The 15,586-nt window shown below is 50.4% G+C and overlaps 2 protein-coding genes across 3 annotated transcripts in view; one reads left to right on the forward strand and one right to left on the reverse strand.

Annotated features, from left to right (window-relative positions):
• On the forward strand, positions 1-11,344 carry TIPE1 (TNF alpha induced protein 8 like 1). 2 transcript variants are annotated; one of them, XM_016197860.2, is made up of 2 exons: positions 1-94; positions 8,854-11,344. In XM_016197860.2, exon 2 carries the CDS (start codon positions 8,859-8,861, stop codon positions 9,417-9,419), a length of 561 nt encoding a protein of 186 aa, XP_016053346.2. In that variant the 5' UTR covers positions 1-94; positions 8,854-8,858; the 3' UTR covers positions 9,420-11,344. The 2 variants fall into 2 exon arrangements, with proteins under 2 accessions (XP_016053346.2, XP_016053347.2); XM_016197861.2 differs by having other exon boundaries at positions 15-94; positions 8,850-11,344.
• Positions 8,276-15,586, reverse strand: part of MYDGF (myeloid derived growth factor) — a 21,464-nt gene continuing 14,153 nt past the window's right edge. The window contains exon 6 of the mRNA XM_016197862.2: positions 8,276-10,185. Within this exon, the coding sequence (XP_016053348.1) occupies positions 10,079-10,185 (107 nt within the window). The 3' untranslated portion in view covers positions 8,276-10,078. The remainder of the gene's footprint in view (positions 10,186-15,586) is intronic.

Below are 15,586 nucleotides of genomic sequence, written 5' to 3' on the forward strand. Positions count from 1 at the left end.
ATCCGGCGCGAGTTCCGCCGCGGGCTCGTCGGCCCCTCGGAGGCGGCGGGACGGGATCCCGGCGGTCGGACCCACGGCGCGCCCCGAAGAGCAGGTGAGAGAGCGATGCCGGGGCGCCCCCTATCTCGGCGCATTTCGGGGGCCACCCGGCCGCCCTCTGTCTGTCTCTCCTGCCACCCCATGCCCGGGAAACCCCTCTTCCCCGGCCGCCCGCATTCCTGCCTGAGCTCCTTTCCCTTTCCCTGCCTCTGACACTCTTTAGCTGTATGGGTTAGAGGAAGGCACAGTGGATCTGAAGTGCCCCAGTCATGGAGCGGTGCTCTGGGACCAGAGAGCTCCCCCAGCCCCCGTGGGGACTCCGACGGTCTCTGCCTGGTTCACCTGGCGCCAGGTGCTAGGGCCAGGGCCAGGCTGCTGGGAGAGCCAAGGCCAGGCCCACCTACACGGGTCACCTAGGAGCTCCCCGGTGGCCTGAAGCCTTGCCTCAGTTTTGCCAGCTGTGAACTGGGACTGCCACCCACTGAGGTAATTGGCAGGTGAGCTGACCCAGATCTGCCGGCTCCACTACCTCTATCCTGGGGGCCCCCCTGGAGGAGGGGCAGCCCCAGGTGTAAACAGGCCTCCATGGTTACCTCCTGAGTATGTCTGAGCCCAGCTGAAAGAGGTGAAGACCCTGAGAGGCTGCAGATGGGTGAAGGCAGCTCAGTAAGTGGTTAGGAAGTTCAGATCTTGGAATGTGACAAACCTGGGTTCCCGCTCTGCCTCTCGCCATGGTACCTTGAACAGATGATTTGGTTCTCCCAGCCTCAGTTTCCTGTCTGTATAATGGGAGGAACATAACTCCGTAGGGGTAAGTGCTGCTTCCAGGATTAAATGCAGGGATGTGGGTCCTGCATCTTTCCTGGCCCTCATATCCTCCCACTTTCCCTCTCGCTAATTCTGTTCCAGCCACACCAGCCTCTACATTCACACACCAGGCATGGTCTTGCCTCAGGGCCTTTGCATAAGCTGTTTCTTCCACCACCATGCCAGGTCCACAATGTCAACTTTAAAACATAACAAGTTGCCTAAATAGGCTGGGCCAAAGGACTGCCAGGCAAGGGCTGGGCAGCTGGGAGGGGTGAAGGAGGGGCTGGCCCAGGACGCTGTGCCTATGGAAACCATAACAAAGAGCTGTAGCCCCAGCCACACAAACACCTGGGCTGTGTTTCTCCCACTTGGCAGGCCTGGTAACCAGTGGTGGGTGAGTGCCCAGACCCATGGGGGTCTCGAATCCCATTCTGATGGGGAGGAGGGCAGGGGGTTCTCTAAGAGAAGAGATTAGTCAGGCAGGTACAGATTGGAGGCCTGGTGGTGTTCCCTCCTGCCCCCTCCTGCTGTGTAGTCTTGAGTGTGTCTGAGCCCCTGAGCCTCAGCTTCCTCTTCTGAGGCCTAGGCAGGTAAGAGGCCTTTTGGTTGCTTGTGGTCTGATGAGGTGGATTTAGGAGGCCTCAGCATCTCTGTCAAATGGGGCCACAAGAGGGTGCTTAGGAAAAACTCCAGGTGCTGGCATGGAAACAGCCTCACTCAGAGGCAGTTGCTGAATAATAACTCATTCCAGGTGTTGTACACAGAGATGGGAACCTAGAAGTGGCAGGACTAGGTCCAGTTCCACAACGTGCACACCTTCTTTGGGATCCCCCTACACCCCTCCATGAGACGACCTCCCCTGGAATCCCACCCTCCTGAGCTTTCACGGAGGGGTCACAGACTGAGTCCTTGAGATCTTCTAAGGCCCTGTCCTGCAGGCCTCAGTTTCCCCTTATGTTCAGTGGTGTGGTGGAGGTTGGGAGCGTCCACCTGGGGGAGCCTCCCTCCAGAGGGGCTGGTGCTGTGCTACTGTGTAACCTTGAAATAACTCTATCTGTCTCTGAGTCTTAAGTTTTCGTGGCTGAACAGTGGGGCCCATGAAAGATCTCTGTGACCCTGAGAGGTCATTTACTCAACAGGTTTTGAGCACCTACTGTGAGCCAAGTTTGGGGGTTAAAAGAGATGTGCTTTCAGCCAGAAAAATCATTACACTTAGTTGTAACTGCATGAAGATAATAGAGAGTCAGATGGATGGGAAAGTTAATTTAAATGGGGGTTCTGAGAGGGCCTCCTGAGTAGGTGACTTTTGATCTAAGCCATGAATGACAAGAAAGAAACAGCTATGGGAGACCCCAGAGGGGGAGGGCATTCCAGGCAGAGGGCACAGACTGAGCTGTAGCCCTAGGGCAGGACTTTTCCTGGTGTTGGGGCTGAGTGAGCAGGGGGGAGGGGAGGAGGTGGTGAGGGCAGGGAGAGGACTGGGGAGATAGCCTGGAGGGACCTGAGCTCAGGGGAGATGGGACCTGACTCAGGTGTTCATGGGCGCCCTCTGGTGGCTGCTGTGGGGAGGACAGCATGAGATCCTAGGGGACCAGGGCTTAGGCCTTGAGTAGGTGAGAACTGTGTGGAGCCAGGGCTCATTTAGGGGCTGCATCCACATTCTTGCCATGTGACCCTGAAGCCTCCACTTGCTGTTAAGCATCTTTTGCTCAGCCTGAGTCCCAGCCTTCCTGTACTTCCTGCATAGGTTTTGGCGATGATCTCCCAACATTCATGTCTGGCCCAAAACTCTTTCTTCATTGGAAATCTGACCACAGTTGAAAGTGTCCTGGCTCCCACTGCAGCCTGGCAGGTGGCCATACCCTGCCTGTTCTTGGGGTGGCCCCCCAAGGGCTCTGGGAAACCCAGTTTGATAACCACTGGTGTCTCCCCAACCTCAGGCAAGCAGAGTCCCCTCTCCCTTTGGCCATATCTCTAATGGGCACTGAGCAATCTTGAGTGGTTAATAAAGGGCTCAGTGTAGTGGGTGCCTGATGTTGTGTGGGAACAAGGACTGTGAGGTCATTTGCCACAATGGGCAGAAGCTGAGGGCCCCCTGAGGCCACCCTGGGCCTTTGCAGCCATGAGGGAGAGAGGAGAGGAGTGGCTGTCTTAGACCTGTTGAGTAGGTCCATCAATTATTGACACCCTTTGTGTGGAGCATGAAGAATTCATGTGGTGGGGGCAGGCTGCTCGTGGGCCAGTGGCATGCTGGAGCTGTCTCAACCCAGCTCACGAGAGCCACTTACTGTATTTTCAGGAATTTTGCCACTTTTGTAATTATTAAAAATGACAGACTATGAACTTACAGTTAAATATATATATTTGAAACAAAGGTATGGAATAATATTCAGCCATAAAAAGGAGCGAGGCCCTGACACTCGCTACAACATGGATGAACCTTGAAAAAATGATGCTCAGTGAGAGAAGCCAGACACAAAAGGCCTTGCAGTGTGTGATTCCAGTTATGTGAAATGTCCAGAACAGGCAAATCCAGAGCCAAAAAGTAGGTCTGTGGTTGTCTGGGGCTAAAAGAGGGAAATGGAGAGTGATTCCCAGGAATAGTGGGAGTTGGAGTGTCCAAAATGGGAAAGGGGACAAAGGTAGGAGTCCAAAACATGAAATGGGGTTGGCAGAGGGCAGAAGTCCAAAGTGTGGGCTCCAGTGTTCTGGAGAAGAATACAAGGGGGAGGAGCTGACAGAGCCACTAGGTGTCTGGACACCCACTTCACAGATGGGAAAGCTGTCCCTAGGGGCATGGGGCTTGTCTGGAGCCACTGTAGAAGGATATGGACAGTGGCCTTTGAGGGGTTGTGAATGGGCCTGTGGCCTTCTTGCTGTTCCTCTAACACATCAGGCATGATCCTGCCCCAGGGCCTTTGTACAGGCTGTTCCCTCTGCCTGGCTCAACCTTCCCCCAGACTTTGTCCTTTCAGTCCCAGCTCCAGGGGATCCACCTCGGAAAGACCTTCCCAACCACCCCAGCCCAAGTCATGTGCCTGTTCCTGGCTGTCACTCCCCTCCCTCCCCCCATGGCCCTTATCTCTCTCTGAAATTATCCTGTTTATTTCCAAGTTCATTGGTTTCTGGGACCTCCTTCTAGTGTGGGCAACATCTCTTAGGGAGTTGTTTTGGAAATTTGGAGGGCTTCTACATTTTTTTTTTCTTTTTGCTTCTGATAAATAGCCGGATGTTCTGGCATTTGGGGGTGGGGACCAGAGACCAGAGGTGTCCAGCCATGCTCAGGGCAGCCCTGGGCCTCCACAACTTCCTAATGTCCCACCAAAAACGTAAGCTGATGAATGTGGGGGGTGTTGCACCATTTTAATATTCAGTGAATATTTCTGGGTAAACTGAATGGAGATGGAACTCTTTTTTGATAGGCGTTTATAGCTATATGTTCACCATAAGGGCAAACCTCTGATAGATTCGCTACATCCTCAAGTGCAGTGAGCTTGAGCTTTTAAGGAGGGAAATTATTTTTAATCAAACATGTCTCACCCTGGCCTGGTAAGTCAGTTGGTTAGAACATTGTCCCAATACGCCAAGGTTGTGTGTTTGATCCCCAATCAGGGCACATACAGGAATCAACCAATGAATGCATCAATAAGTGGAGCAACAAAGCAATGTCTGTCTCTCTCCCCCCTCCCCCTCCCCCCTCCCCCTCCCCCCCTCCCCCTCCCCCCCTCCCCCCTCCCCCCTCCCCCTCCCCCTCCCCCTCCTCCCTTTCCCTTTCCCTCCATTCCTCCCTCTCCCCCTCTTCCTTTTTCTCTAAAATCTTTTTTTTTTTTTTAAATATATCTTTATTGATTTCAGAGAGAGGAAAGGAGAGGGAGAGAGATAGAAACATCAATGATGAGAGAGTCATTTATCAAGCCCACAACCGAGCATGTGCCCTGACCGGGAATCGAACCCCGATCGCCTGGATCCTAGGTCGACGCTCAACCGCTGAGCCACGCCCGGCCGGGCTAAAATCAATTTAAAAAAACCAAACATGTCTTGAGTACCCACTGACTGCCTGTCAAGGTGGAAGTGATTCATAAATCTCATCTTGTGGGAGTATTTTATTTTCTGTTTGTATTACAGTGTGGGCCAAATCTTGTTTTTAAAATTTTTAAATTCATTTAACATAAAAATGAGGTATAAAATATATATAGTAAGGGGCATAGAGGTATCAATATATGCAGTTAATATTGATAGTAAGTGTTCTGCTTGATGAGATATACACTCACCATTTTAAAGTATTCAAATTCCAGAACATCCCACCACCCCAAAAAGCCCTGTCCCCATCAGCAGCCCCTCCGCACCCCCTCCCCCAGCCCCTAGCAACCTGCTTCCTGTGTGTGGCTGTGCCTGGCCCGGACGTTTCACATAACTGGAATCACACTGTGTGGCCTTTTGGTCTGGCTGCTCTCACTGAGAGTCGTGTTTGCAGGTGCCCCCGCACTGTAGCTTCAGCGCTTCCCTCCTTTTCCTGGCTGAGTAATATTCCAGTGTGTGGACCACACTTTGTTTATTCATTTGCTGACGGCCATTGCGGTTGTTTCCACTTTTTGGCCACATGAATTGTGCTGCTATGAACAAGTGTGTACCTGTTTTTGTGTGGACATGTGTTTGCATTTCTTTCGGGCAGGTGTTGTTAGTGGAGTGTCTGGGTCATGTGGTAACTGTGCGTGTTCGAGGAATTGCCAAACCCGTTTTCCACAGCGGCTGCCCCAGTTTCCACTGTCCATGCCATCCGTGGGGGGGGGGCTCCCGTTTCTCCACATCCTCGCCAGCCCTGGATACTGTCCCCCGTCTTTGTTGTGGTTAATCCTCACCTGAGGATATTTTTTCCCATCGATTTTTGGAGAGTGGAAGGGAGGGAGGGGAGAGAACATCCGATGTGAGAGCGGCACATCGACTGGTTGCCTCCCACAGGGGCCCCGACCACACCCAGGTGTGCCCTTGGCCGGAATCAGACCTGCTGCCCTCTGGGGTGCAGGCCGACGCTCCGACCGCTGAGCCGCACCGGCCAGGACAATACTGTCCGTCTTTCTGATAAGAGCCATCCTGGTGGGGGTGAGGTGATATATCATGATTTTGACTTGCGTCTCATTAGTGGTCAGTGACATGGACCATCTTTTCAGCTGCTTATCGGCCATTTGCATATCTTTTTTGGAGAAATGTTAGATATTCTTTTATTTAAATATAATTCACATACCGTAAAATTCACCTTTTAAAGTGTACGCTTCGCTGGTTTTTAGTGTATTCAGAGATGTGCAGCCATCTAACTCAATGATGTTTTATATTCGTATGGCCCCAGATTAAATAGAACATGAGACATTCCGGACGCCATCCCCAGTCCCCTCAGATGGCAGCCTTTATCGCCATCTATTAATTTTACTTTTAAACTGGTGGGTAGAGGTAGATGATAGTCCCTGCAGATTCCATTTCAGGGTAGTACTGGAGCACCCAAATTATTTTGTAATAAGGAATTGGCATGGGGTCTAGAGGGTAGGGATCCCCTGGAGAGCAGGGACCGGATCTCCTTTGGTGTTTGGTTTATTCCCAGTGCCTAGTACACAGTTTGTGCTCCATAAATGCTCACTGAGCGACTGAATGTCCTGGCAGTCTCTCAAGCTTTAGTGGGCTTTTTTTGGCTTATAACAATAGTGGGGTGCTGGCATTTGTTGGGCAGGGGCCAGGAACATTAGCTCTCTGGGCTGTTCCAGAAGGGCTGGCATGGCGCAGCCTGGCCACCTCCTGGCTGGTCCTCCCTCGGACCTGAGAGCACAGCGGGCAGGAAGGAAGGCCAGGGTTTATTTTGGTCCACAACCTGCTCCCCGGGGAGAGCAGTCTTCTCCCTGTTTGAACGGGAGCATTTCTGGCAGAACAATGGGTCGTGGAGGAGGGGGGCATGCAGCTGGCGGCCCAGGTGTTGCGGATCTGGGGACTGGCCGGAGGGACTAGGAGTGTGGAGGCCGGGGAGGGAGGCTGCAGCTGCCTCCACTCCCACCCCTTTTCCTTCTGGGTTTGGGGACCGGGGTGCTGCTCGGGGTCCAGGTCCTTTCTAAAGACTGTAAATAGGCCCAACTCTCCTCCAAAACGAACATGCCTAACCTCAGGACCTACAGGTGGGAAGGCCAGAGAGGGGCAGAGTGCTGCCTGGGCTCACACAGCAACCAAAATAGGCAGAAGGAACTGGGCTTCAGGGCCCTTGGGGTCCAGAGGCCTGGGCCTCATCCCTGGACTCAGAGAAAGTTTCTCTCTGAACTTCAATGTGCCTGTCTGTAAACTGGGGAGATTAGACCTTGGGAGTGCCCTCTGATCTCCAGTGTTTGCAGACATCCTTTCCCTTATGCATTCAACAAACACGGGCCACCTGCTGTGTACCAGGCCCTGGGTTGGCCACTGGAGACGAGGCGTGAACAAGGGAGAGACAGCCCCTGCATATACCATTGGCCCAGGGAGATGGACATGGAAAGCAAGGTGCTTGGGGCCACAATGGATGACACCCAGGGCACTGTGGAAGCCTAGAGGCACCTGGCCCAGCCTGGGACATCTGGGAAGGCTTCCAGGAGTAGGCGACAGTGATGCTGAGACTTTAAGGATGAGCAGGAGTTTATAGGATGAGTAATGGTTGGAGGGATTCAGGTAAAGGGAATGGAATAGAATGTTCTAGAGAAACTGGTGGAAGGGCATCTGGGATGCATAGGCACTTGTGCCAAGTGGCAAGCCTGATGCTGCTGCTGCTCACAGAGGCCTTCACATCCAGGTTTGCTGGATGGCTTAGAGCTTGAATGGCAGAATCCCAGGCAGTGGTCCAGCCTCTTGCCCAGGGGACAGCCACAGCCTGGTGGGCATTGGGGTTGGCATTGGTGAGCTTCTGCCCCAGGGCAGAGTTAGTTCTAATCTTTCCCATTTTGTAAATGGGGAAACTGAGGCACAAGCAGTTATGTTTCTTGACCTAGTGGTCAGAGCCAGGAGCAGGCCCTGAACATTGGGGCTAGTTTTGTCATGGGGTACAGCTCCTGACGTTCCAAGACTCAGGGTGACTTGCAGGTGTCAGCTGGGAAAGGTAGACGTGTGAGGCGTTGGGGGAACACTGCGTCCCTATGTGGCCTTGGAGAAGTGGCTCAGCCCATGTTTTCTTTTGCAAAAGGCAACGTGCGCGATACCTGGTGGAAATGACAAAACGGGCACATGCTGCCAGCTCAGGGCCTGCCATAGGGTGCCGAGTCAATGGTACCCCAGCTCTGGCTCCAGCCTGTGTAGCCCTGAGGTCCAGTGACTGGTGTGGGGGGCAGGGAAGGCTGCCCCCATAATCCTGTGCCCGCCCTAACCTCTAAGAGGACGGCTGAAGGTTGGGACTTCTCCCAGGGTCTGAGCTCCCACAAAGACGGGCTTTGTAGGAGCCCCTGGGTGTGAGTGGGCGCCCACATGACATTCCTGGTCTGGCCAGCCTGGGGCCAGGGTAGGGGTGGATTCTGACCAGGGCCTGGAGCAGCGGGTGAGGACTGGGGGTGGGTCTCGGGCTCCTCTCACTCATTCAGCAGATGTTTCTGGAGTCTCCAAGGACACAGCAGGTAAGGAATCAGGCCCATTGCCTCCGCTGTGGCCTGGGGTGAGGCAGACCAGTGGGGAAGCAAACCAGGGGCAGTGGAGCGGAGCAGTGAGGGGGATGCCTGGGGAGCTCTGTGGCCCAGAGGAAGTACCTCACCATCAGTTTGACTGTTCAGGGATGGCTTTCTGGAGGAGGTGGTATCTAGGCTGAGCTGAGGAATGAATCTGTGAGGGGAAGAGGCAGGTGCTGAGGGGCCAGGGCATTGGGGGATGTACAGAAGGCCACGAGGAAACTTGGGGGGAAGTACAGGAGTTCACCAGGGAAGACAGTGGGAGCAAACAAAAGTGGCCTTCCCAGGCAAGCCCCTTGTGGCCCAGGCACGGTGGGAACTGATGCTGGGTCTGTCTTTCCCGAGGCAGGGCAGATGGACACCTTCAGCACCAAGAGCCTGGCCCTGCAGGCCCAGAAGAAGCTCCTGAGCAAGGTGGCGTCCAAGGCGACAGTGGCTGTGTTCATTGATGACACGAGCAGCGAGGTGCTAGATGAACTGTACCGCGCCACCAAGGAGTTCACCCGCAGCCGCAAGGAGGCCCAGAAGGTGCTCAAGAACCTGATCAAGGTGGCAGTGAAGCTGGGCGTCCTGCTCCGCAGCGGGCAGCTGGGCAGCGAGGAGCTGGGGCTCCTGCAGCGCTTCCGCCAGCGGGCGCGCCGCCTGGCCATGACGGCCGTCAGCTTCCACCAGGTGGCCTTCACCTTCGACAGGCGTGTGCTGGCCACCGCCCTCCTCGAGTGCCGGGACCTGCTGCACCAGGCCGTGGGCCCGCACCTCACCGCCAAGTCCCATGGCCGCATCAACCATGTCTTCGGCCACTTTGCCAACTGTGACTTCCTGGCCGCGCTCTACGGCCCCGCCGAGCCCTACTGCTCGCACCTGCGCCGCATCTGCGAGGGGCTCACCCGCATGCTGGATGAGGACAGCATATGACCCGTCCCCGGGCTTCCTGCTGGGGTTGGGGATTTGTGGGCTTATTATTTTTTTATGACCTCTTTCATCCCCAGTCTGATTCTAGCCAAACTCCCCAGACAGATGACTCGTCCCCTTTCAGAGGTTGCTGAACAGTTTAGAGCAGCAGTTTTATGGACCCATGTCACCCCTCCCACCTCATCCCTTGGGGAGAGGAATTCAGTGTGGAAACTGGCACAGCCTGCGAGGCCAGGGGCCTCCCCACGCACCTCGAGATGGCTCCCTGCTTAGATCCACCTGTCCTGAACTGCGATAACTGGATGGCACCCCTCAAATCACTGGATGTCATCTGAAAGCTGGTGCTGCCCACTTAATGTTGTAACCTGGGCTTTTAAATTCCTTCAGAAAGGAGTCATACTGAACTGGAAGAAAGTTTTGGGGTGAGCAGTGTCTCCCCCAATTCCTTTGTTGAAATCCTAACCCCCCAGGACTTCCGAATGTGACCCAAATTGGAAGTATCTCATTGCTGACATAATTAGTTCAGATGAGATCACAGTGGAGCACGGTGGGCCCCTAACCCAATATGACCAGGGTACGTCTAAATGGGAGAAATTTGAACACAGAAAAGAATGCCATGTGACATGGAGGAAGAAACTGGATGTGCTACAAACCAAGGAACATCAAGGACTGCCAGCAAACCGCAGCAGCTGGGAGAGAGGCCCGGAACAGCCTTGAGAAGGAACCAGCCTGGCCGAAACCTTGATCTCAGACTTCTGGCCTCCATAACCTAGAGGAAACAAGTCTCTTATTTCAGCCGCCCGCCCCAGGGAATGAATGAGCACAGGGAGCCGTGAAGAGGGTTGCAGTGGGTGCTGGTGTATAGGCGAGGACACCTTAATTTGGTTGGAATCCTAGCTCTGGCTCCCACGTGGGAGGGGACAGAGGACATCCCCTATACAGGGCACCAGGGTAAAGCCATCTGAGATGCATGCACATTTTTCAATGATCATTTTATGTTTGAAAACAAACACACGTTTTTCAGATATCAGAAAGCAAAGATCAACAAATCTTGGCTTTGGGGACACCCAAAAGATACAGTGATTCTCAGCTCAGGGCATGGATGGATATGTGGGGTGTGGGAGTGTATTTGCAAATTTTGTCAGAAGAGGGCATGGATTACAAAACAGGGCTACAGGTCTTGCCATGTCAGGGTTGGGAAAGTTATTCTGGGTGCTCAAGGGAGAGGGGGAACGATGTCCCATGATTGTTTTACAGAACAGTCTAGTCTGTCTGTAGCAAAGGTTGCAAACAGGAAGCCTGCAGGCCTTATTCAGCACAAAGATGGGTTTGCTTGCTCCCATCCTGTGTTAGAGCCATCTGGAATCAGTTGACAACATTTAAAACTGGGGAACTGCATGTGCCAATTTAGATTTGGAGTTTCTCTCAAAAACCCAGCTAAGCCTGCATTTCCTGCTGGTAAAGCTACATAGAGGTTGCCCCTCTGCTTTGCCACAGTTCCCACCACTCCCTTTTGCCTCTCCCTGGCCAGCTGTGCTGGCTGGTAAGATTATGATCCCAAATTCAGATCAGTCTTTCTATAATTTGGTTTCTGCTCCCCTGAAGAAGCCAAAGCCTTTCACCTGAGAGCCAGCTGTTCCTACCTCCTACTCCATGGTTCCAAGGCCAACTTTCTCGCTTATCTCTCCAGTCAAGAGATCGATCTTCATATTCAAGAGCAAACGTGCATTTTGAGTATCCTGAGAAGCCCCAGATGAAATCCTTTGCCCTCCACTCTGCTGACTGAATTTATCAATTTGCATAATGCTTGTACGTGGTTCCTGGATGGGCTGTTCTGCCTCTTGACTCTTCATAAATTGGGGATTTAATTTTGAAAAACCAAAGAGCACTACAGAACAATTTAAATAAAAGCACATGTTTTCCACTGACATTATGTGAAACTGGCTTGAATTGCTTGGTGCTGTCTATGAGTTTTCTCTCTTGAGGTTTTTGTCTTTTAAAAAAACCGAATTTAAAAAATTTTTTTCCAGCCCTGGCTGATGTAGCTCAGTTGGTTGGGGCGTCAGCCTGTGCAGCTAACGGTTGTGGGTTCGATTCCAGGTCAGGGCACATACCTGGTTTGCGGGTTTGATCCCTGGTTGGGGAGTGTATGGGAGGCAACCAATTGATGTTTCTCACATCGCTGTCCCTCCCTCCCTCCCCCCCCCTTCCCCTCCCTCTCTCCCAAATCAATAGCCATGTCCTCGGGTGAGAACTGGAAGGAAAAAAAATCTTAAATTTTTTTTTCAATTATAGTTGACATATTAGTTTCAGGTGTACTTCATAGTGGTTAGTCATTTAACTTATAGAGTGATTACTCTGACAAGTCTAGTACTCACCTGGCACCATACACAGTTATTACAATATTATGATTATAGTCCGGCTGGGCGTGGCTCAGTGGTTGAGCGTCAATCTAGGATCCAGGAGATCGGGGTTCGATTCTCGGTCAGGGCACATGCCCGGGTTGCGGGCTCGATCCCCAGTGAGGAGTGTGCAGGAGGCAGCCGATCATTATGACTCTCATCATTGATGTTTCTAGCTCTCTCTCTCCCTCTCCTTTCCTCTCTCTGAAATCAATACAGATATATTTAAAACATTATATATATATATAAATGACTATATGCTCTATGCTGTATTTTACATCCCTGTGACCACTGTAACTGCCAATATGTATCTCTTAATCCCTTCACGTTTTTCACCTGGCCTCCTAGCCCCTCCCATCTGGCAGCCACCAGTTTTCTGTATCTATGAGGTTTTTAAAAATTTTTTTTTATTTGAGAGAGAGGAAAAGAGAAGGAGAGAGAAAACCTATCGGTTGCCTCCTGCAACCTGGGTATGTGCCCTGACTGGGGATCAAATTGGCAACCTTTTGGTGCACGGGACTATGTTCAACCAACTGAACCACACTGGCCAGGGCCATTTGTTTTTTTCTTTCTCCATTTAAGTGAAATCATATAGTATTTTCTTTCTCTGACTTATTTCACTTAGCACAATTCCCTCTAGGTCCATCCATGTTGTAAATGGTAAAACTTCATTCTTTTTTATGGCTGAGTCATATTCCACTGTATATCTATCACGTCTTCATCCACTTGTCTGTCAAAGGACACCTAGGCTGCTTCCATGTCTTGGCTACTGTAAATAATGCTGCAGTGAACATAGGGGTGCATATATCTTTTTAGTGTTTTTTTCTTTGGATAAATACCCAGAAGTGCAATTGCTAGATTGTATGACTGCTCTATTTTTAATCTTGAGGAGCCTCCATACTATTTTCCCTAGTGGCTGCACCAATTTTCAGTCCCATCAACAGTGCATGAGGGTTTCCTTTCTCCACATCCTTGCCAACACTTCTTGTTGATTTATTGATGGCCATTCTGACAGGTGTGAGATGAGATCTCATTGTAGTTTTGATTTACATTTCCCTGATGATTAATGATGGTGAGGATCTTTTCATATATCTGTTGGCCATCCATATGTCCTCTTTGGAGAAATGTCTATTCAGGTCCTCTGCCCATTTTTTAATTGGATTGAGTCTTTTTGTTGTTGTACGAGTTCTAGGTTTATACCATTGTGATTGATGATTTCTATCTTACATTTATTGCAGCCTGTTTTGTGGCCTAACGTTGCCTGTCCTAAAACATGTTCCATGTGCACTTAAAAAGAATGTATATTCTGCTGTTTTGAGGTGAAATGTCCTATGAATATCAATTAAGTCCATCTGATCTAATGTGAGACTTAAGGCCAGTTTCCTCATTGATTTTTCTATCTGGAAGATCTATCCATTGATGACAATGGGCTGTTAAAGTCCCTACAATTATTGTATTACTGTTGATCTCTCTCTTATGTCTGTTAATATTTACTTTATATATTTAGGCGCTCCTGTGTTGGGTGTGTAGATGTTTACAAGTTATGTCCTCTTGTTGGATTGGTCCCTTTATCATGACGAAATGGTCTTGTCTCATTAAAGTCCTTGTTTTAAAGTCTATTTTGTCTAAGTACTGCTAATACTCCAGCTTTTTTTCATTTCCATTTGCTTGAAATATCTTTTCCTATTCCTTTACTAATCTGTTTGGCTCTGATCTAAAGCAGGTCTCTTGTAGGCAGCATATGTAAGGGTCTTATTTTCTTAACCATTCAACTACCCTATGTCTTTTGATTGGAACATTTAGTACATTTACATTTACAGTAACTATTGATAGGTACACAGTTATTGCCATTGTATTATTTTCTGATTGTTTTTGTAGTTCTCTGTTCCTTTTTGTTCTCTTGCTCTCTTGTGTTAATGGCTCTCTATAATGTTGTTTGGATTCCTTTCTCTTCATTTCGTGTGTATCTCTTGTAGATTTTTTTTTTTTTAATGTCTTTATTGATTTCAGAGAGAGAAAGGGAGAGGGAGAGATAGAAACATCAATGATGAGACAGTCATTGATCAGCTGCCTCCTGCACTTCCCCTGCTGGGGATGGAGCCCGAAACCCGGGCATGTGCCCTGACCCAGAATCTCGCCGTGATCTCCTGGATCACAGGTCAATGTTCAATGCTGAGCCACACCAAACCGGCTCTCGTAGATTTTTGATCTGTAGTTACCATGTGCCTTATACAAAGCAAGATGTGTTTACAGCAGTCTATTTTAAGTTGATGGTCGCTTAAGTTTGAACAAATTCTAAAATCACTACCATTTTTACTCAACCCTCCACATTTATATTTTTGTCATTATTTCTTACTTTTATGTGTATCCCCTTAAATTATTGTTGTAATTACACCACCTAATCCTACTTTTGTCTTTTAACCTTTGTACTAGCTTTATAATTGGTTGACCCATTGCTTTTACTGTTTGCCTTTGTCAGTGAGATCGTGTGAGGTTTGTGGATTTTGGGGGAAGTCTGCAGTTAGCTGAGGTAGGCTGCTTGTGTGGAAAGGCCACTGGAAGCAGCTCAGGCTGGGTGAGTGAGTTGGGCAGGGTGGAGTCTCAGAATATTACCGGGGTGGGGGGCAGTGTTAGCCAGGTTTATGGAGAACACAGATTCAGTGTCTGCCTGGGCCTGCCAATGAATTGGGGGGAGGGCTCAACAAAGAAGCAAATGGTGTCTGCCAGCACTTCTGTCTCCAGAGTTTCTCCACTCCCTGCAGCCCTTGCCTGAAGTTAATCAATTTAGTTCTCTCCCACACGTCCCTGGTGCCTTCTGAGCTGCTACCCCTGCACTGGAGCTTAGTGGGTAAGTTTGTGAGCGACTGAGTCTGTTCTCAAGTCCTTTAAGAGCAGCACCTCCGTTTCTGGCAGCCCTTTGCCTCTCCCCTAGGCAATCCCTGCTGGTTTTCACAGCCAGATGTGAAAATATGATGCCCCCTGCCCCCATGTAAGGCTGGGAACCCTCACTCCTCACGGGGCACCCCTGCAGTTGAGATATCCCTCCCAATTCTTTTAAAATTTTTATTTTTTTGATTTTAGAGAGATGAAGGAAGAGGGAGAGAGGGACATCAATGATGAGAATCACTGATCGGCTACCTCCTGCACAGCCCCTCTCCTGGAGATCCAGCCTGAAACCCAGGCATGTGCCCTGACTGGGAATCAAACCATGACCTCCTGGTTCATGGGTCGACGCTCAACCACTGTGCCATACTGGCTGGGCATCGCTCCCAATTCTTAATCACCACACACAAATGTGGGACCTGCCCATTCCTCGTCTCTGGCCTTCCTACCAGTCTCAATATCTTTAGTTATAGAAGTTTCGTTCAGCTAGTCTTCAGGTGGTTCTCAAGAATGGTGGTTCAGTAATTTGGTTGTAATTTTGATGTGGTCATGGGAGAAGGTAAGCAGTTTTCCTATTCCACCATGTTGATCAGAATTTTGACCAGTTTTTGCATTTTTTTTAAATCCTCACCCAAGGACATTTTCATTGATTTTTGGAGAGGGGAAGGGAGAAAGAGAAACATTGATGTGATAAACATTGATTGGTTGCCTCCAGCACGTGCCCCAATAGGGGCCGGGGATCAAACCCACAACCCAGGTATGTGTACTGGCCAGGAATTGAACCCACCACCTTTTGGTGTACAGGACGAAGCTCCTACCAACTGAGCCACACTGGCTAGGGCCAGTTTTTGCCTTTTCTGGGGGGGAGGTTAATACCCAGATATT

This window comes from Miniopterus natalensis, chromosome 4 (assembly GCF_054644295.1).
Source record: "Miniopterus natalensis isolate mMinNat1 chromosome 4, mMinNat1.hap1, whole genome shotgun sequence".
NCBI lineage: Eukaryota > Metazoa > Chordata > Mammalia > Chiroptera > Miniopteridae > Miniopterus > Miniopterus natalensis.

Excerpts from the sequence above, each read along its gene's own strand:
- TIPE1 (XM_016197860.2), top strand. The coding sequence starts at position 8,859 with ATGGACACCTTCAGCACCAAGAGCCTGGCCCTGCAGGCCCAGAAGAAG.